This window comes from Neovison vison, chromosome 11 (genome assembly GCF_020171115.1).
Source record: "Neovison vison isolate M4711 chromosome 11, ASM_NN_V1, whole genome shotgun sequence".
In the NCBI taxonomy this organism is placed as follows: domain Eukaryota; kingdom Metazoa; phylum Chordata; class Mammalia; order Carnivora; family Mustelidae; genus Neogale; species Neogale vison.
The window spans coordinates 28,859,895-28,882,473 of NC_058101.1; the positions used below are offsets into that span (position 1 = coordinate 28,859,895).

The following is a 22,579-nucleotide window of genomic DNA, read 5'->3' on the forward strand; positions in this document are numbered from 1 at the left end:
CACTAGGGAGCTAAAAAATGGTTGTGCAAGGGCCCAGCTTCCACAAATTTTGATGGTATTGTCCAGGCTGGCGTCATGGTATCAACATTTTACAATGCTTTTCTAAGTAGTTTCCATGCCAAGTGTGGAGCCCAACATGGGGCCTGAACTCACAACCCTAAGATCAAGACCTGAGCCAAGATCAAGAGTCAGATGCTTAACTGACTGAGCCACCCACACACCCCATGGTATCAATATTTTGAAAGCTTCCCTTAAAAATCTTTGATCTTAAAAATAAGAATAAATCAAGTTATACGAAAAATAAATTATACATATTATTACAGTTCATATATGGATGTAGTTCAGGGAACAATACAAGTCAAGACCTCCCACGAGATATGTCCATTTCCAAGCCTGCAGATATTCATGCATCTATATGCTGAGTACAGAACAGACTTTGAAACTACAGCCCCACTATAGTCAGTCAGCCCAATACCATATGAAAAGGGTTTGGGAACTAGTATCTGTAGCCATTTAGAAGAGAAAGGATTTCTGGCCATTGGGTCATCTGTTGCAATTATAGAGATGATCTAGTGAAATGATAGTTGTTCTTTAAATTAGATCAATATTTAGTTTAGTTGACAAGAATGTCAGAAAATAAATGCCCATGTAGAAGATTAAATGAGACAGATTCCATATAGAGAAGGACCAATTAAAACCTGCTCTACTTTGTGTTCAGATATAGCATACCTCAAAACCACCCTACTCACACACGGTGGGGAAGCTCGAGAGAAGACTTTTCTTAAGAGGCTGTAATATAAGGGCTAAATCTTAGACTTTCAAGTCAGATTGCTTAAGTTCAAATCTCATTTGGACCATTATCATTTTGTGACTTGAGGCAAATTACCACCATGGCACTTTGATTTTTTCCTCTATAAAGTGGTATAGAACAATAGGGTTTTGGTGAATATTCAATAGGAAATCTTGTGAAGTGCATGGCCCATAATGTATAATCAATAAATATTAGCTATCATTATTATTCAGTTTGGATCTAAAGTGAACCAAAGCTCTCAATTTAGCAAGGATGTCTAGGTCTAGAAGATTGATGTTCCATTATAAAATGTGTCTATAAGTACTTGGTTAATACCTAAAACATTTAGGCAAAATGATAAGCTTTATTTTGACTTCCTCTGAGGAAGCTAGTAGTAGAATGGTTATCCATCAGAGCAGTAAAGAGAGAAGAACTTTCTAGAAATCTGAATTGGTAAATCAGAGATCTTGTCATCAATCTACAGGGCCACTTACCCATATATGGATAATAAATTGCCTACAGGATTGAAGTGAACAGCCAAAAGGCTAACTTTATAGTCAAGTTATTGTAAAGCTAATTTTCATGAAAGGACTCCATTCCTCCACTGGCTTTTATTTTATAACTTTAAAGGATCAGAGACTTTTCACAAAGAGTGCTTTTTCACAGTTTCAAAGAAGCAGCCTAGAAAAAGGAATAAATTAATTCAGAAAGTATTCCCTTCTTCCCTACACCCACCCCTCTGCTCATCAAAAAAGCTACAGGCACTAAAATTCATTAACATTTCCATGAACATAAATGTGAAATATTCATTTTCATTAAGTAGTCTACTGAATATGGCAAAATCAAATTTATCTAAGGAGATATCCAATGCTGCTAATTTCCTTGACAATGGGGACATAAAGCAAGGGAAGCCATGAATCATTCATGAAGTTCAATTTACTTCTGTTATTTTTGGTGTTTAGCATCCATGAATAGACAGTGTGCAGCATGTTGTAGATGCTATTTTTAAATTATTTCAGATCAGAATTAATGATTTGGCAAGCAGCAATAAAGTAAGAATGATTCAAAGGCTTTGCTTGTAATTATCCTATATTTCATATTTTTCTTGTGAGTGTATGTTCATGTATTCATAACATTTTTTCCTATATTCTAATATCCTTTATAAATCACAATCACTTTAGAACCAGTATTTTAGGCAAGCACATAAAGTAATTTGTTGGTGATGTAACTAAATTAAATAAATCCTCAGAGTCCTAGATTTTAGGGCTTAAAAACATCTTTAAGGTTTTATAATTAACTGGCCTCTCAAAGGGGAATCTCTTTTACATTAATACTGGTAGGTGGTCATTTCTAATTAATTGAAAATTCTCTGTGGGATGGGATGTCTTTCTTTAGCAAGGACATATTTCATGAATGGTCACCTTTGTTCACTGCAAATATTTCTCTTACATTCTACATATGCCCTCCTGTAACTTCTGCCCACCTGTGTGCTTGGTTGCTACTGTATTGTCGGGATTTACTTTGCACACAGAACCACATATGGTCACCACTTAAGAAATGTTAGTTGAATTGAATTAAATGGGTTCAAATCAAGCACTCTGGTTGTGAGTTCTGTCATCTTGACTGGGGTGCCCAGATGGTTGGTCAAACATGATTCTTCATGTTCCTGTGGGGGTGTTTATAGATGAGAATAGCATTTTAATCAGTAAACTGAGTAAGTAGTCTGTACTCCCTAATGTGACCAGGCCTCACCCAATCAGCTGAAGGCCCTAATAAAACAAAAAGATTGACCATCTTCAGAGTAGGAAAGAGTTCCTTCTGCATCACTATCTTTGACTGGGGACAATCAGGTTTTTTCCTGTTTTCAGGCTCAAATTGAAACATGGTTCTTCTTAGATCTCAAGCCTGCTGGCCTTCCACCTAGAACCACACCATCAAACTCTTCAGTTTGCTGACTCTTACTACAGATCTTGGACTTATCCGCTTTCATAATTGTGTGAGCCCACTTCTTATAATAAATTTCTCTGTTTATCATCTATCTATCTATCCTCATTTATGTATCATTCATTACATTTCTCTAGAATATCCCAACTAATACTCTGGGCAACACCAAACATAAGGTTTCTCTTCTATATGATAGCATTTAAAACATTTGGTAATGGCTGTTATGCCTCCCTAAAATTTTCATTCCAGATATCTTGGTCTTGTCCTCTGAAGGAAATTATCTTAATATGGCATTAAGAACTGGACACACTTCTTCACATGTGGCTTTACCAGCACAGACTTTCGTAGAACTGCTCCTATCACATGTCTGGATGCTATACTTATTTTGATTTTATTTCAAGGTATTAAATAAAGCTTAGCATTTCACTTCTGCAAACATCACATTTTCTCAGGGTATTTTCCATAGCTAAGTTGGGCTGCTTTATTAGGTAGACACATTTTTCTTATCACTTGCTATAGTTTGGACGAGGAAACCGTTTTATTTTGGAAATAATCCAACATGACTATGGCTTGACATTCTGTATACATGGTGTTACTATCTAGACATTTAAATCAATACAATGACAATATTCTGAAACTAAGAGATCGAGTAGATGGTTCACAAAATCGAATATGTTAACACAAAGTCTAAGTTAAAAATTTCCAAATCATTTTTTAAAAAGAAACAAGCATAAAAATGACCAGTTATAATTAAATGTTCCTTATTTTTTTTTTTTTTTTGATAAACTGATTGTGGTTTAGGTAGGAGGGATTTGGATAGTTAATGACTCAAGTGAAGGCCCCCTCCACCCCGCCCCACCATTGATAGTAATTCATCATATTTACCAGCCTGTCAAAATTCTTCAAGTAATTAAAATATTCTTTTTCCCTAACTGGATCTTGGTTGACACATTTGCAATTCTAAATTTTTGAGTTAGTTTTAAGGAATGAACATAAAACTGTACAAATGAAAGAATATTTCATTGCACATAAAAAAGAATCCCTGCCTTAAATTTTACCTGAAGAAATTAGAATTAGACTTATCTTCTAAAATGCAGAAGACTAGAAAAGTTTGGAGCCAAAAAATTTAGCAAACAAAACCCACAGGTACTTACTGTCAGGTATGAGACTAGGTTTTCATTATTGTGTGGTGAACAAAACTTCTTCCCTTCATGGAGTTTATAATCCACAGAAAGGGAAAAAAAAAACAATAAACACAGAAACAAACACTACTAAGTGCTATTTGGGAGACTAACAGAATTTTTAAGGAGAATATGGGTTCCTACTTTAGTTTGGATTCTCAGGAAAGCCTCTTATAGGAGGTGCTATCATAGGTGGAAACTATTTGGATAAGAGGAAATCACCATAATGGCGAAAAGCATTTCAGCCAGAAGCAACAAGATGGTGAAAATAATGAGACAGGAGAAAGCTTAGTCTGCAAGAAACAAAAAATCTATGGTGTTGGGCGTTTAGTGTAGTAAGTAAGGGAAAGATGGCTATAGATGAGAGTGCGGATATCAAAGGAGGGCAGGGCACACAGAAGCTTAAATGTTATTTTAAGAAGTATGCAGAGTTTTCTTGGTGCAATGGGAAATCTTTGAAGATTTTTAAAGCATAGAAGTAATATGATTCAATTTACATCTTGCAAAGATCACGCCAGCTGCTGGGTAAAGAATATTTGGAGAGAGTCAGGAGTGAAAGCAAGAAGATCAATAAAAAGATGGCCACAATGATTCAGGTAAGAAGTAATGGTGGTTCGGTGGCAGTAAGGCTGGAAGAGTGGTGGAAGGGTTTGATACATATGTTGCAAGTAGAATGGATAGTACTTGACAATAGATTGGATGGGAGGAGTGTGAGGGAGATGTTAGACACTAATCCCAGGATGCTGGTTGGATAGTGCGATTAAGAGACTAGAAAGGAAACTCATTTGGGAGAGAAAAATTGAAAATTAAGTTTTGAGCAAATTAAATTTAAAATGTCTTTGAAATATCAAGATAGATAGGCTAAAAAGAGTGCTATGTATCAGTTTGGGGCTTGGAAGATATTGGAGCTAGAGTTATAAATTTGGAGATTATTAGAATAAAGAAGGTACATAAAGAGAGGCCCTTTGTGACCCTACTGAGAACACTCTCAGTGGGGGTGAGAGATGGATAGGCAGGTTCCAGGTTACAGTGGGTTAAGAAGAAGTTAGACAGCAGACAAGACATAGACCAATCTTTAAAGCAGTTTGAAGATAAAGAAAGCAGAGAGATTAGAAAAAGCTTAAGCTCCCTGATATGAGGAAGTAATGATGCAACATGGGGGCTTAAGTGGGTAGGAGAAGAATCCATGAAACAAGATGGGATAGGGAGGGAGACAAACCATAAGTGACTCTTAATCTCACGAAACAAACTGTGGGTTGCTGGGGGGAGGGGGATTGGGAGAAGGGGGGTAGGGTTATGGACATTGGGGAGGGTATGTGCTTTTGGGTAAATTGGAAGGGGAGGTGAACCATGAGAGACTATGGACTCTGAAAAACAATCTGAGGGGTTTGAAGTGGCAGGGGGGTGGGAGGTTGGGGTACCAGATGGTGGGTATTATAGAGGGCACAGCTTGCATGGAGCACTGGGTGTGGTGAAAAAATAATGAATACTGTTTTTCTGAAAATAAATAAATTGGAAAAAAAAAAGAAAAAGCTTAAGGAGAGATGGGGGCATAGGGCAGAGGCGTTTATGATGAGAAGAGTTTTCAGGCTGTGAAGAGAGGTAGCGGACAGGATGAGGCTCAAGGTCTGGAAGAGCAAGGGTAGTAGTGTGTGTGAACTTGAGAATATTAATTCCTAGAGGAGGCAGAGTTGGAATCCTGAACACAGGGGTCAGGTCAGTCTATACAGGGAATAGAAGTACCTCTTCCTTTGAAATACAGGGGGCTAACTCAGCGTAGTGAAGATTCAAGGAAGTCTAGAAGACAGATGAGATCCACTAGGAGATTTCAGGCCTGAAATGGCTTCTACGTTTTTGGGTTATAATGAGAGATAACACGATGTCCTGAGATTTTCCTCATTTATTATTGCAGGGAATGGGAAAAGGCACTTGTATCCTTCACAACTATTACTGCAAGCCCTTTCTTTTTTTTTTTTTAAAGATTTTAATTATTTTTTTGTCAGAGAGAGAGGGAGAGAGAGCGAGCACAGGCAGACAGAGAGGCAGGCAGAGGCAGAGGGAGAAGCAGGCTCCCTGCCAAGCAAGGAGCCCAATGTGGGACTCGATCCCAGGACGCTGGGATCATGACCTGAGCCGAAGGCAGCTGCTTAACCAACTGAGCCACCCAGGTGCCCCATACTGCAAGTCCTTTCTATACCTCCAGGAAGCTTGTGCCTATCAAGCTTTCACATGATAGCTTTATTGATTTCAAATTCTAAATCGTCTTAATACTAAATTCCTTGATTGCATTTTCTATGTGCCATTAACTCATTTTATAGCATCCCAGGGCCAAGAAACCATTAATGGGCTCCAAGTTCAAGTAAATTTTCAATTTTACAAGCCTTTATGGCCTTTCCAATTTTACTTGACTAGATCACATTAAAGTAAAGCAAAACCTCTTTAATTTGTCTTGAAGGACATAACCAAGAAAAACATTTCCGTATCCTTGGGATGGTAATGGAAGAGAACATAAGCCAGTAAATTTTGTAAGGTAGGAAAAGTTTCCGCTCTGTTGGTCACAAAGTGTGATTGCTGCAATCTTACATTGGCAGATGTCTGCTTTATCATTCTTATCTCCCAACTAATACTAGAGCTTCTCATTTGTAATCACTTTAAAGCTCAGTTATAGTCTTCATAAACTGTCAGTTCAGGGAGAGCTATTCCAGCAAACAACGCAACACAGTTCTCTTCAAGAAGAGTTAAAAAATAGATAACTGACAGATTCAGTTTTATTGGTGCTTAGCAACATATCGATTATGTACACAGGCAAAACCAAGCAAAGCTCATTCAAACTCCGTATTATTGCCATATGTTACTCACTTACTTGAAGTTATTACTCTTAAGCTTTAAAATCTCTTTAAAGTGGTTAAATAAAAAGGGATACATTTTAAGTAAAATATTAAGCTAAGCAATGCTGTCCTTTGTGGCCTTTGAATTTTTTTTTTAGGTTAACATCAACAGAATCAAGGACTACTTGGTTTCCTGCATCCACAGACTACCCTCTCTCCACAATTGCAATCATCTGACCTTTGATCTAAAGGCAAAATTCTGCTTCAGCTTCTGAGATCTAGTCTAACCTTTATCAGGGATAATTTTAGGAAATATAGACCAGTCTTTGGTTGATTCAGCATCCTAAACCTTGCTGAGAGAGTGGTTCCAATTTGTGTTCCACTTCTAATCATTTGTGTTCTGTTGCCATGCTCGCTTATTGATTGCAGGGTTCTGTGATGGAAAGTATATCATCTGGGTTTGAATCCCCACTTTATCAATATCCTTGATCTGTGGTCCTGGGCAAGTTATTTAATTCTCTGAGGCTCAGATACATACTCTTTCAAATGTTGTTATGAATACTTCTGTTACAGAGGTATTATACTAAGATCTAGCTTTTGTTTGGCAAGTAGAAGACAGTTCCATTTTCTTACCCCTTCTCCCAGGTTCCTGCCGGCATAGACTCTATACTGCACCAGTTCTCCAGCCTGAGTTTTTGTTCTATTTTAGGTAAATATTTTTAGGGACAAGATTTTTGTGAACTGCTATTGGATTACTTTGATGACGGTCAGCATCTGCCTGCATTCCTACATATTAGCTGATTTTAGGGTCCTAGTTACTATGCCACATCGATCTATCTGGACAACTGATTGCCTCTTACTGAATTCTCTCAATGATTATGATAAGCTCAGGTCATTCCCTTTCCCTTTTGCCTTACATCATTTTTATGACAACATTGGACTATCAGGTTGCTTGGGCTTCCCCCATCCCTGCCCCACAAAAGTTATGTTTAATTTCTGCTTCATTTACAGGTTTTTTTTGGTCATTATGTGATATGATAAATGGACCTAAAAGTCAACTGCTTTTGAAATCTGAACAAAGAAAATCCCCTGCTTAAAGAAAATAATATAAAACTATGATAACAGGAAAACTTGATAGGCTTCATAAAATAAAATGTATATTTTGTGAGAAAATGCTGCTAATTTTAGGACTTGCAATCTGCAATACAGAAACAATTCAAGTTAAAATCGATTACTTCTTAAAAAAATTTGATTACATCTTTAAATGAATGGTGTAAACCAGAAAATCTTGGAATTTCAAGAGGTAGTCAAATCCTAATGCTGACCAGCACAGAAGCAAAGGTAACAATTAGCAGAACCAATGGAAGAGGGGTCAAGTGTAAAAGCTAACCTGTATGAATGAGTAATGAATTCATCCTTCTCTTTCTATATCAGTTCTAACAGTTCAGGTTCAGCCTAGTTTTATTATATGTCACTAGCCATTAATAAATTGCTGGGTTCGTATTCCATTTCTGTGGTTGGAATTTGGTTGTCATCAGCATTTAAACCAAAAGTCACCAACAATACTTTCTTATATTAGCATCTTTCAACCAACTTACTTATACCATGTATTTTAAAATTAGAATATTAGTTAAAAAGTAGCTCATGAATGATCTTGTTCACTCCAGGTTTAGTGGGAGTAGATCAATGTGCATGTCTAAATATACAGCTCTTTCTACATAAAAATCTTTATTTATTTCTAAGCCTATATATAATAAAACTAGAAAATTAATGTAATTGTTTAATAATCAGACACTGGTGAATACATTTGTTATTTATTCTTTAATAATACTATAGGATCACCTGGAATTTTCCTTTGCCATTTTGCTGTTTAGGTCTAGAACTATTTTGGATTACTAAATAAATATCTATTTCTCACATTACATTAAGCCATGTTATAGCTCTGAATTACCTACTGTCACCCTTCTGTGACCCCCAAAACCAGGAAATTGCCTAGGTCTGATAATCACAATAAATAGGCTCAACTGCTTGTATGTTGAGCTGAGAAACAGTGAAAGTCAATAAAAATAAATATTAGTGACTAAAATATTCTAATTGTTAAGAAAGAAGTCAGTGAAAAACAACCCAAGAAGACAAACAAAAATCAGTCACTAGACTCAAAAAACATCAACTCTTTGGCCCAAAGCACAAGCCTCATGAATGCCATTTATCATCCTGTTCTTCCCGTGAAGAAAGACAAATGTGCCCAAGACTCTAACAGTGTTTTTGTAAAAGATAACAATTTACAGTCATTCAGGTGCACAGACTATAGAACCAAAAACAATCTCACAAGGTCTTTTCATATTAAAATGTTTTTCCTCTCTTATTAATGCAGCTTGGATATTAGAAGTCCTTGAGGGAAACTCTACTCTAAGGAGAAAAGCATGAGTTCATAAATTGTCCAGCTAAAATAAGTAGACTTTCTCTAATGGTTCAAAAATACAACTGCATTGAAATGACCCTTGAGCCACCAATGTGAGAGAAGACGTCATTAGACTGTGAATCTCTTGAAAAGTTGGCAGGGGAGTGTAGCTAAAAGTATCCCAGCACCAATTATTCAGTGCAAGGTTGAATTTAATTGGGTCAAGCAAGCATCCCTCTTTCTCATTCCCCTGTCCAAAGAACTCACAACTTTCAATCTCCAGAGTGCAGTTCTGTTCATCCAGAGGATATCTTCGTAGGTCCATCATACATGCAGCTGTGGTTGTGATCCTGTCAGGATAAAAGGGAGAAAAGATAGCTTCATAAGGATGATAACTTTCATTGCCAGGCTTCCCAGCTCCAAATCATGTGCACCAGCTGACATCAAAATCTTGTGATGAAACTTTGTGAAGGTGAGCAGATTAAGTTCAAGTCTTTTTTTGCTGCCCACTAGTTGTGAGCTGGCTCTAGCTTATTGATCTCCATAAGCCTAGGTCCCCTCATCAATCAAAACACCTACTGCAAAGGATGGCTTTGAGGAGTAAAAGAGATAATGTGTTCAAAGCTGCTAGCCTTACTTAGTCAGTGCTCCACAAATGATGGTCATGTTATAGCTGTTATTATTCCATGGCCCTTCTTATACTTACTAGCATCTAGCAATGTCTGTGACAATATCTACAGCAAGTCTGGCCTTATGAGTAGGAGGAGATCAACACTATGCATCAAAACCTATCTCCCTCTCCTGCTATAACATAGTAATAAAACAACAAAAATGACATGAATAGTAAAATCCACCCTCCATGACATTTGGGACCTCACATTCCCCAATTTTAGAGAGATTTGTCAGATTTTTGAAAAAATCTGACAAATTGAGAACTCTGAGAACCTTCATCTACCTATACTCAGCAGGTATCATATAACCAGTAAGGAAACACTACCCTAGGATTGGTGTTCATACCATATTTACCAGCTTCTGCTCTCCACTCAGCTTATTTGTTTATGCAAATCCCAGGACCTTGACTCTAGATATCCTACTAGGGTTTCCGTTACCTGTCCATTTTCTCTTGCCTGTACAAGTCTCTTAGAATGTGGAGTCTGAGAGTAACTTAAATTCCTGTGGTTAGTCCGTGCTTGCAAATATTTAGTATCACTTTGGAATTGACAAAGTACTTTTTAAAAAAAAATTACATGATCCTTCTCCAAAAGTAATGTGTAATCATAATTTAAAGAATTCAAGAGATTCAAATTTAGTTGTGTTTCCTTTCTACCTTAATCCCCAAGAACTACAACATTGGACATTTTCCATAAATACTCTGTGTGCAAAAGAAGACACATACGTCTTCTTAAGAGGAAACGTCTTAGATAGCAAACTACCATGTTCCCTGTTCTGAACCTTGCTTGGATTTGGTTCTATGTCAGCAAATAATAAGCTGTCTTAAAAAAATTTACTACAGGGTGCCTGGGTGGCTCAGTGGGTTAAGCCGCTGCCTTCGGCTCAGGTCATGATCTCAGGGTCCTGGGATCGAGTCCCGCATCGGGCTCTCTGCTCAGCAGGGAGCCTGCTTCCTCCTCTCTCTCTCTGCCTGCCTCTCTGCCTACTTGTGATCTGTCTCTGTCAAATAAATAAATAAAATATTAAAAAAATTTACTACAGCAGGTTCAGCTGTATGGAATAATAATAATAATAATAATGATAATAATTTATTTTTCCAATCACACTTCAGTGGGCATTTACATCATTTCCTATTTTTTTACTTTTACAGATGAAGACGCTCTGAATATATTGATATATTCTACTATCTCTGATTATATCTGTTGGCTGTTTCTAGGAAGGGAATTTTTAGAAAAAATGGTACGTACACTTAAAATTATGCTACATCACCCTTCACAGAGGTTATGCCAATTTACACTCCCCCATCAACAGTGTATTTATTCAACAAAGTATTTCTCAAACCTATGATTTTTGTGGCTGCTAAGACAAGTTATTATTTCGGTCATTTGTGCTAACCTAAGTGATACCTTCTTAAAAACATTATTGAGAAATACACTAGCTGTTTCCAATTTCTCTTTGGCTTTCCTTACCAAAAGAAAGAAAGTTTAGAGGCGCCTGGATGACTCAGTCCATTGAGCAGCCGACTCTTGATTTAGGCTCATGTCATGAACTCAGGATCCTGAGATCACCCGATCACCCCGTGTGGGGCTCCATGCTCAGTGGGAGGCCTGATGTAGGTTCTGTTTCTCCCTCTCCTTCGGACCTTCCCCCAACTTGTACTCTCTCTCAAATAAATGAATAAATCTTTTTTAAAAAATGAAAGCTGACCAAGGTGAACATTTGCATGTTTCCTTTGAAGTCTGTCTTAGATAGGATGTTGTTCAATTTTATCAGATTTATTGGAGGATTATATAAGAGCAGAAGGAATTCTAAAACTCAATTAAAAATTTCTTCCTTTCTCCGCTTGACTTATTTCGCTAAGCATGATACGCTCTAGAAAGACAACTATCATATGATCTCCCTGATATGAGGAAGTGGTGAATGCAACATGGGGGCTTAAGTGGGTAGGAGAAGAATCCATGAAACAAGATGGGATAGGGAGGGAGACAAACCATAAGTGACTCTTAATCTCACGAAACAAACTGTGGGTTGCTCGGGGGAGGGGGGTTGGGAGAAGGGGGGTAGGGTTATGGACATTGGGGAGGGTATGTGCTTTTGGGTAAATTGGAAGGGGAGATGAACCATGAGAGACTATGGACTCTGAAAAACAATCTGAGGGGTTTGAAGTGGCAGTGGGGGGTGGGAGGTTGGGATACCAGGTGGTGGGTATTATAGAGGGCACGGCTTGCATGGAGCACTGGGTGTGGTGAAAAAATAATGAATACTGTTTTTCTGAAAATAAATAAATGGGAAAAAAATTTCTTCAAAGTACTTTATAAAAAATATGAAGACTAGTTGTATTCCAGAATTTAGCCCATAAAAGTATTTTACTAGATGCCTTATTCCTCCCCACTCCCATTATCACATGAATTAATTTTTTCACTTAATAATATATCATGAATATCTTTTGCTGCCAGAAAATACAATTCCACAACATTATTTGTATGGCCTGCATAGTATCTCAAACACCCTCAATAAGATGACACAATGAATCTTTAAAATGCTTTAAAAATCACCTCTCTACTATATCTACTATATTCTTTGTTTAATAGCTGCTTATGAATTAAAAATTCAGGAGGATATGATCCTTCCCTAGAAATTAATAGTGTGGCCAGCCCTATGATCCCATGACTTAGCCAGTAATTCTCAACCAGGGATTATTTTCCCCTACAGGGACATTTGGCAATATCTGGAGACATATATTTGACCATCAGACTGGGGACAGAGGATTGCTACTGGCATCCAGTGGGTAGAGGTCAGAGCTGCTGCTAAAACACAGTGCTCAGGATAGCACCCAACAATAATGAATTACCTATTCCAAAGTGTCAGTGGTGCCAAGGTTGAGTAACCCTGCTACCATGGTGGTTTTCAAATATTTTTCCTCTGAGGACAATTTTAGTAAAAGGAAATCTTCCAGAGAACCTCAATATATAAAATACAAATGAAATGAAACCATGTTTTGTAAATATAAAATTATCTTATAAATTCAAATGTTGACCTCTATTTTAATGGGCACAGAAATTTGAAGGCAGGGAGTACAATGAGAATTATGGTCTTAAATCTCTCCCAGCACCAGTTATTTTTGTGTTGAGTTTTATTCGTATAGTATCAAACTATTCTCATAAAGAAGGAAACATTTGCTTCTAAAATCTTACTTGACTGGCCACGGGCTTCCTTGAATTGGTAGGGGGGACCCCCAGGTGATAAAGGAACCTCCTCTATACTCAATCACTCCTTTGTGAAGGTTCAGATACATCTGTAGATGGTTGGACTCTAGTAGGTGTTTAGTTATGGATTAAAGGGAAGCTTTACTTGTTGCTTTATGCTCTGCATAAGTTAATCTGGTAGCAAAAGTTAATACTATGATGGGTCTTGAATGCATTAAAATGTAGCATAGAATGCATTACAGCGTGCATGCTTCTTATTATAGTTTAAAATTATAATATTTAAAAATCAAATTAAAATCAAATATTTATGGAACTATGGGAGTTCTTTAGGAATACTTGAGAGCATCATTTGGTCAGTCTATCACATTTAATTGACCTCATTTCCAGACATGTGTCCTCAAGTGCGTGAGCCACATCATATCAGAATAAGGACATGCATTGAAATCTTTTGTTGAACCACTGATTCACAAGTTGTGAAGCTCTGAAATTTTTACAAAGCAATTTGAAAAACCAAAAAAGCATTGTATATAAATGAACAACAAATGTTTCATGGGTATATGTACTAGAGTTGTGAGTGATTAAAAAAAAAAAACCTTTTGTAAAGCATAACTGAATTTTCTGTTGCTGTTTGTTATGATCAATCCATTTAGCAATCAATAGATTTAATATCTAATTGATAATCACCTTGTTGTATAATTTTCATCACACCAGAGGCTTGCTCACAATCTGATGATTTTTCAGCTAGTATCACTTGGACCAGTTTCCTTCGGCCTCAAGTTCTTTACTCAAGGAACTACAGAACACTCATGAAAGAAATTGAAGAAGACACAAAAAGATGGAAGACCATTCCATGCTCTTGGATCGGAAGAATAAGCATTGTTAAAATGTCTATACTGCCTAGAGCAATCAATACTTTTAATGCCATTCCGATCAAAATTCCACTGGTATTTCTCAAAGAGCTGGAACAAATAATCCTAAAATTTGTATGGAATCAGAAGAGACACTGAATTGCTAAGGAAATGTTGAAAAAGAAAAAACTGGGGACATCACGTTACCTGATTTCAAGCTTTACTACAAAGCTGTGCTCACCAAGACGCATGGTACTGGCATAAAAACAGACACATAGACCAGTGGAACAGAGTAGAAAGCCCCGATATGGACCCTCAACTCTATGGTCAAATAACTTTCGACAAAGCAGGAAAAAATATACAGTGGAAAAAAGACAGTCTCTTAATAAATGGTGCTGGGAAAATTGGACAGCTATATGTAGAAGAATGAAACTTGACCATTCTCTTACACCATACACAAAGATAAACTCAAAATGGATAAAAGACCTCAACGTGAGGCAGGAATCCATCAGAATCCTAGAGGAGAACATAGGCAGTAACCTCTTCGATATCAGCCACAGCAACTTCTTTCAAGTTTCATTTTGAAACCAAGGAAAGTTAAGTAATCACAACTCAAAAAGGGAAAGAATCACGACAGCTCTAGGAACTTGAGCTGTGAAAAGTGTCTGACTTTCTCTTAAGAACTTGACTTTAGTGAAATAACTTCCTTCTTAGGATATATCTGGTCCAAATTTCAAATTCTCCAGAGGATTTCATTGGTTCAACTTGGATTAGGTGTCAACTCTTCCAAAATTGTTTAGTAAGAGCTGGAAAGAAAGTTGCGTTTATACAAATGTTGTCACCAGGGACTCACAAAGAATCTCTTATCTCAGGAAAGAAGGAATCATTGAAGCTCAGGCAGGGACCCCTACACCCAAAGGAATTCATAAGTTTACGTTATGGGCTGTAGAAATGCATGCAACTGAGTATTGGTCTCTGCTAATTTAAGGGTTTGGCATTTCTAGATTTTGAAATACTTATGGCTAAGTGCGTAGAGTGTCCTGAGCTCTTTGTGAGAAAAAAATTACTGAGCAAGAATTTTTAGGATCATCAGTAAAAAGAGAGATGTCTCTGGGTAGCAGCTCTTCTGTCTTCTGAGTGAGAAGCAACAATGAATACCTCTAAGAATGACTGCTCTGATGTTTCCATTTGCTCACTTTGCCAAATGTGGTTGCTCAATAATGGTTAGTCACCTCCACAATTGATTAAAACATCCATATGGGAATGTACTCACAGTGTGGCTGAAGCAGCCTGAAATCCTAAATCTTCTACGAAATCTAATGTGCCAAAAATCACAATACTGAATGCGTTGAGAGCTTCAAGACTGAAGTGATTTTTGAATTTTGTTTTTAACTTTCAAACCCAAGTCATTCATTCTGAGTGTGTGAAAACATTATTATTGGTTGATAGCAAGTGAAAGTACAATAGAGTAGAACCAGCTAAAGGTAAAGGCATTAACTGACTGTTTTTCTGAACACAGACTTCCCAGAGACACAGATTCATGAAAGCATAACATTCATCTGTCTTCTTTCAAAGTAGACCTTTCAAATGGCTTACATTATAATCCAATTTATTGACATTTTGAAGGTTAGGTCAGAACACTATTAATAGGCTGTTAGTTAGAAACTATGGTCCCATGATACTTTGGACTGAACGGGAATTATGTTGCTGTAGTATTCATTTATTAAGGTGTATGTTGCATGACCACTGACCTTAAGGTCACTGTAATTGCAAATCATGTATATTTGATGTCTAAGGGTAGTATAACTCTCATTGCTGGAAAAATATAATCCAGGAAATCTTGGCCTACAAACAGATTAAAACCCAGTCTTCCCCACACCTACAAGTACATAAATATACATATGGAGAGGGCACTTCTGCAAGTAAAAATGTAAACTCAAATTAATGAACAAATTAGGCCATGTTACTGAGAATTTCCTAGAATCTTCAACTCTATAGTGGCAAGCTCCCTGTAGAGCAAAATTATACTATTTAATAGAATCTATATGAAAAAATATGAGGAAGGAGAGAGGAAAAAGAACCTCAGTGCTGAATCAAAATTACACCCTCTACAATTGGTGAGATTGATGGAAGTAGCAGTGATAAGGTAGATATCAGTATCACTTAGGAATGGTGGTTTGAAAAATGGCCTTTTTGGTCTCTGAGCTGCATCCTTAATCCGTGTCAGGCATAACACCCAGAGAAACTGATGAGGGAAGATGGGTGGGTTAGCCTGAGTCCTAACCAGTGAGTACACAGATCTTCTTCCTTAGCTAACTCTTACTGAATGGTGAAAAGAAAATGTATTATTTTCATATTTGGCACCAAGTTTTATTTTAGGAAGGCTACTATGTTTATGAAAATACCTTGGTATTTGAAGGTGAGAGTCTGAGGCTGTGAGACATGAAAGATAAGGAAATGAAAGGAGAGAGGCTCAGTTGTTAAGCGTCTGCCTTTGGTTAAGGTCATGATCCCAAGTTCCTGGGAGAGAGCCCTGTATCATGCTACCAGCGGGAAGCCTGCATCTCCCTCTCCCAATCCCCCTGCTTGTGTTTCCTCTCTAGCTGTCTCTCTGTAAAATAAGTAAATAAAATCTAAAAAAAAAAAAATGAATGGAGATAAACTACTACGTGAGATTTAAGAGTAATTTAATTATGGGTAAAGAAAATGATGAAGTAGCAAAATTTTTAAAAAGTTAAATTTAATATTTAATTAAAAATTTTGAATTACTATGATAATCAATTTTTTCTACACCTAAGTTAATACCAAGACATACACATACACATATGCAGGGTAAAGCCTTCTGTAAATGTTTTATTTTTATTCTTGGTAAGGGCTGGATTCTGTATCTTGACAGCATTCATGGAACAGTACTCTATAAATCAAACCAATTCAGTGAAAGCCAAGATTCTAAGTCATAGGTGGTAAAATCATGTAAGCCCTTTGGGAAACCTCAGCAATCCTGGAAAGGCACTGGACTCCCACAAATAATGGATTGTGGATTTAAGCTACTCTTACCTAGATCTTAAAGGACAGATTGATAATAGCAAATACTGTGCAGGAATCTTATATGATGGACACTATGCTAAGCATCATGCAGATTATATTAGTTTCCTATTGCTGTTGTAAAAAGTTACCAAAAATTTAGTGGCTTAAAAAACACAGATTTATTCTCTTACATTTATGGAGGGGAGAAATCCTAAAATCAAGTTTTTTTTTTTAAGATTTTATTTATTTTTTTGACAGACAGAGATCACAAGTACACAGAGAGGCAGGCAGAGAGAGAGAGAGGGAAGCAGGCCCCCTGCTGAGCAGAGAGCCTGATGCGGGGCTTGATCCCAGTACCCTGAGATCATGACCTGAGCCAAAGGCAGAGGCTCAACCCACTGAGCCACCCAGGTGCCCCTAAAATCAAGGTTTTAACAGGGCTGTGTTCCTTCTAGATTCTCTAGGGAGAATTTATTTTCTTGCCTTTTTTGGCTTCTAGAGGCTGCTTGCTTTCCTTGGCTCATGGCCCCTTCCTCCATGTTCAAAGACCATCATTCCAATCTCCGCTTCTGTCTTCATATCCCCTCACTCTCTGTCTCCACTGCCTTCCTTTTATAAGAGCCCTTGTGATCAATTACACTATATACATCCAGATAATCCAGGATAATCTCATCTCAAACTCTTAATCACACCTGTTAAGTCCTATTGACTGGTAAGTGATCATTTTCACTGGTCCTAAGAATTAGGACATGGACTTCTTTGGAGGGCCATTACTCTGACGACCACATATGCATTATTTAACTTATTATTTACAACTGCTTTATTATGTTGATGTCATTTTTAATGCTATTTTCAAAGATAAAGAGACGTACACCTAATGGGGTTACATTTACATAAGCTGTAAGTGTAACATTGGGATTCACATTCAGATAGGCTAGACTCAAGATCTGAAATTTATTTTCTCCCAGTTACTATATTCAGGCCAGATAAATCTAAGCAGAGAGCTGTTGGTTCATTGTAGGAGTTATTTCTCCTATAGATAGTAAAATACATTTTAAAAAATTAAGAGTTGACCTTACCATATATATATATGCAATGTTCATTATCAGTAATGACTCATCAGTTGTTCAGAACATACTTTACCCAATCAATAATGAGTATACAAATGATAGAGGTTGCACCAGGAATCAGGCAATCCTGTAAGCATCAAGGCTACAATGGTGAAAGATATTCAACTCACTTTCATGCTGTCATAATTTTGGGAGTTGGTTGTTTTTAATACCATCAGGTCTCAGAAGATAGAAGATAAAACCACTGTCTACTGATTTCACAAAATAGCCACATATGGTAGGCTTACTTCTCAATTGGGTAAGCCATTTTTGCCATTTTTCTAGAGATGCAAGTATCTTACATCAGAGAAATGTTTATCTTATCAACATAAGATAAGATTCTAAGATGCCAAGAAAGCATGAAAATCACTCAGGAGGAATAGAGTTCAATCCTACACTTAATTCATTGCTGGCAATTTGGACAAAAGTTGCCTTAGCCTGGGTTGGTGATGCTCTAAGAAGAGAGGTGTTATGGAGGTAGATGCAGTGTGGAACAGAGAAAGAAAAGAGTGCTATTATATGCACACATAAGTTCAATGATTGGTACGTAGTAGTCACACAATTCACCCTAGCTATTATTATGTGCTTCTAAAATAAATAAATAAATAAATAAATAAATGTAAGATTACTGATTCAAATACAATACAAATACATTGTAAGATTAATGCATGGTCATTATAAAACATCTGGGAACACAGAAAATTACAGATAAGAGAATACAAAAGACACATAATCTTATTACTGCAATCTCATTAATTTCCTTTCTTCTACGTATATTGTTTAGCAAAGTAAAATTAGACTGTATTGAACAATTTACTTTGCTGTTTTTTGGTTAACCTTGAAGGTAGGAATTTTCACAAGTTAGCAATAGTCTTCATGAACATGCTTTGAATGAATATTCAAGATCTTGTTATACAGATGACTTGTGATATTGAGCCATTCCTCTTGGATGACATCATTAGTTACTCTTTAGTTATGCTTTAAAAAAATCCATGCTAAATAAATAGCATTCTCATGGCTACTCTTATATTTTTACTTTTCGTTTTTTGATTCCAGGTTTCTGCTTTCTTTTCTCCCTCTGTTTTGTACTTTCACTGCTGAATGTTAATGGCACCCTTCTCAGTGCAATCCCAAGCAGTTGTTTTCAGGTAATTAGCTACATACCAAATGTTGTGTAAATGGGCTCATTTTTATTCATTTCTGTCGGGCCAGGGTGATTCATGAACCACTTTGTGAATATGAAAAGCTGTTCATAAATTAGAGAGTCCTGGGGCAGGGGAGCAAAAAAAAAACGTAATAATAGGGCAAGAGTAATTAATAGACCCTTGTCAAGCATCCTGTGCCAACTTTAGTCATCTTTTACCTTAGATATCTGGCTGAGTTTAAGACAGACTATTTTTCCCAAATATATCACTATTTTCATATAGCAGTGGAGTATAAGACCATCCTTTACATTTCTATTATGCATAATATTTCCTAATAATGATTAGCTGAGATCTGTGTTAAGGGGTTGAAAAAAATATGGCTACCTCTTCCAAATCAAAGCATTTTTATTCTCATTATATTGATCATCAGGAATTTCTGTGATGCACTGTGAAGAACTAAAATAATAACTCACACTTAAACAATGAGAGAGGACTTAAAAATTGAAGTCGAAGTCAAGTCAGATGTTTACCTCAAATGGAAGGCTATGACCATTTGCACAATAAGTGCAAATTAGCTAAACAAGGAGTCAGATAGAATTAGGAGGTAAAACAAAGTTGTGGATCTTTCACAATTATTACTTTTTTTCTTGGTATATGTGAACTGAAAATATTGATTTTTTTGTTTGTTTCCAGTTTTTATGTAAATTCTAGTTCGTTAACATATAGGGTAATATTGGCTTCTGGAGTAGAATTTAGTGATTCCTCACTTACATATAATATCCTGTGCTGATCATAACAAGGGCCCTCCTCTTAAAACCCATCACCAGTTTAGCACATCTCCCCATCCTCCTCACCTCCAGCAACCCGGAGTTTGTCTCTATTGTTAAGAGTCTCTATGGTTTGCTTTCCTCTTTTTTTCTCCCTTCTCCTATGTTCGTCTGTTTCATTTCTTAAATTTCACAAGTGAAATCATATGGCATTTGTCTTTCTCTGACTGACTTATTTCGCTTAACATAATACACTCTAGCTCCATTCACACTGCATGTGGCAAGATCTCATTCTTTTTGATGGCCGAGTAATATTCCATTGTGTGTGTGTGTATGTGTGTGTGTGTGTACACACTATATATATACACCATGCATAATAAATATATATACATACATATGTATATCTCACTTCTTTATCCATTCATCAGTTGACAATTAATTTTTTGACTTATTTGCAAATTTGCTCTGTTGCTTTGCCATATTATGGTCTCTCCCAAAACAAAGAGCTCACACATTTACTGAAAGGTAATCTGAGTAATCCTGATCATTCCTGATGAAGTAAAATAAGGTTCAGCAGTGATACAGCATTAATATACTATAATGTCTTAGGACAATGGCTTCATGCTGAGAAAAATATAAAACAAAGTAAAACCCAAAGGGCATATAAGTTAAGACAGGAGTATACATCATGCAAAGTTTTCAGCTCCCTATCTCAGTAGGAAAGCAGGGCTTGGGCCATCATTCTTTTCCTTTTTAAAATATATAATACTCTGTAGATGCAACCATGTCCAAGAAAAATAGGGAGAGAGAAGAAAAAAGGAGGCAAACCAAGAAATAGACTCTAAACTATAGAGACCACAGTGATGGTTACCATGGAGGGATAAATTAAACAGGTGATGAGATTAAGCAGTGCACTTGTTGTGATGATGTATTGTATATAAATACTGAATCACTAAATTCTACTCCTGAAACTAGTATTACACTGTCAACTAACCAGAATTTAAGTAAAAACTTGAAAAAAAAGTTAACTATTTGAGAGGTTATTGTGTATTCTGAAAGACAAAAATAAGAAGAGGATTTTATATATTTCTGTTATTGAAAATGCATTCCAGATACTGCAATAATAAAATATAATAAATAAAATAGTGAAATAAAATACTATCTTTTGTCCCTGTGCTTTTATAAGCATAGATTCCCAAAATGGAGCTACAAAATAAAATAAGGTTTCTTTTCTATTCATTTTATTATGTATGTATGGCCCAGCCATTCTCCTTTAAGATGCATACTCACTTATACACAAGGAGATGAAAATAAAGTGTTTATCAAGGATTCCTTATAATAGCAAAACCAGGTAAACAGCCCAATTGTCCAGCAAAGCAAAAGGGATACACAGCTCTAGTGGATAGGCTGTGGACTACTGACAGCAGTTCAAATGAAAGAACTAGATCTACATGTATACACATGGGGCTATCTCACATAATGTTGTGTGAGGGAAAAAAAAATAGAAAGGATGCCTATAAAAAGCTACATATACAATAGAATATGACTCAGCCATAAGAATGAAATGCTTATGCAATGACATGAACGAACCTAGAAATTATTATGCTAAGTGATATAAGTCAGTCAGAGAAAGACCAATACAATATGATTTCATTCATATTTGGAAATTAAGAAACAAAACAAATGAGCATAGGGAAAAAGAGAGAGAGAGAGAAATCAAAAAACGGACTCTTAACTACAGAGAACACCCACCCGAGGGCAGGTGGGTGGGGGGATGGGTGACATAGGTGATGGGGATTAAGGAGCACCCTTGTTGTGATGAGAACTGGGTGATGTATAGAAGTACCGAATTACTGTATTGTACACCTGAAACTAATACTACACTGTATGTTAACTAACTGGAATTTATGCAAAAACTTGAAAAAAATAAAATTTTATGAGACCAAATTATATGCCTTAGGAAATCACATGTGTGTGTGTGTGTGCAGTAAAATAAAAAAAAAGTATACATTGAATTAATAAACAGCAATTTGGGCATAGTAGTGTCTCAGCAGGGAGGGGTAGGGTAAGGAGAAGCAATAAGATGAGATGAGTTGTAGCAAGTTCTGAAAGTTTTCTTACCCTTCCTCCATATTTTCTTCTCTCTCTGTCTTCCTTCCTCCCTTCCCCCCTCCCCTCCTTTGTCCATATATCTGAATAGATAACTCTTCAAATAACCCACCTACACTCTTATTTTTTTTTTTTAAAGATTTTATTTATTTATTTGTCAGAGAGAGAGGGAGAGAGAGTGAGCACAGGCAGGCAGAGAGGCAGGCAGAGGGAGAAGCAGGCTCCCTGCCGAGCAAGGAGCCCGATGTGGGACTCGATCCCAGGACGCTGGGATCATGACCTGAGCCGAAGGCAGCTGCTTAACCAACTGAGCCACCCAGGCGTCCCCCTACACTCTTATTTTAAATGTTGTTTTAAATTAGGTATAGCTGCCTTCCTGTCCCTACCCTAGAATTACTGCTAAAAAGTAAAGGAACACAAAGTATATCTTTCCTTCACATCCTCTATACCTAATTGCAATTGATAGTGGACGATGATTATAATCTTCTGAAATGAGTTCCGTCAGTTAAGAGACCTATCAACTTACACAGATTTCCTCACATATATATCATA

General features: G+C 36.7%; 1 protein-coding gene across 1 annotated transcript in view; it reads right to left on the reverse strand.

Annotated features, from left to right (window-relative positions):
* GABRB1 (gamma-aminobutyric acid type A receptor subunit beta1) overlaps window positions 1-22,579 on the reverse strand; it is a 388,940-nt gene that overhangs the window by 98,896 nt on the left and 267,465 nt on the right. The window contains exon 5 of the mRNA XM_044226182.1: window positions 9,412-9,494. Within this exon, the coding sequence (XP_044082117.1) occupies window positions 9,412-9,494 (83 nt within the window). The remainder of the gene's footprint in view (window positions 1-9,411; window positions 9,495-22,579) is intronic.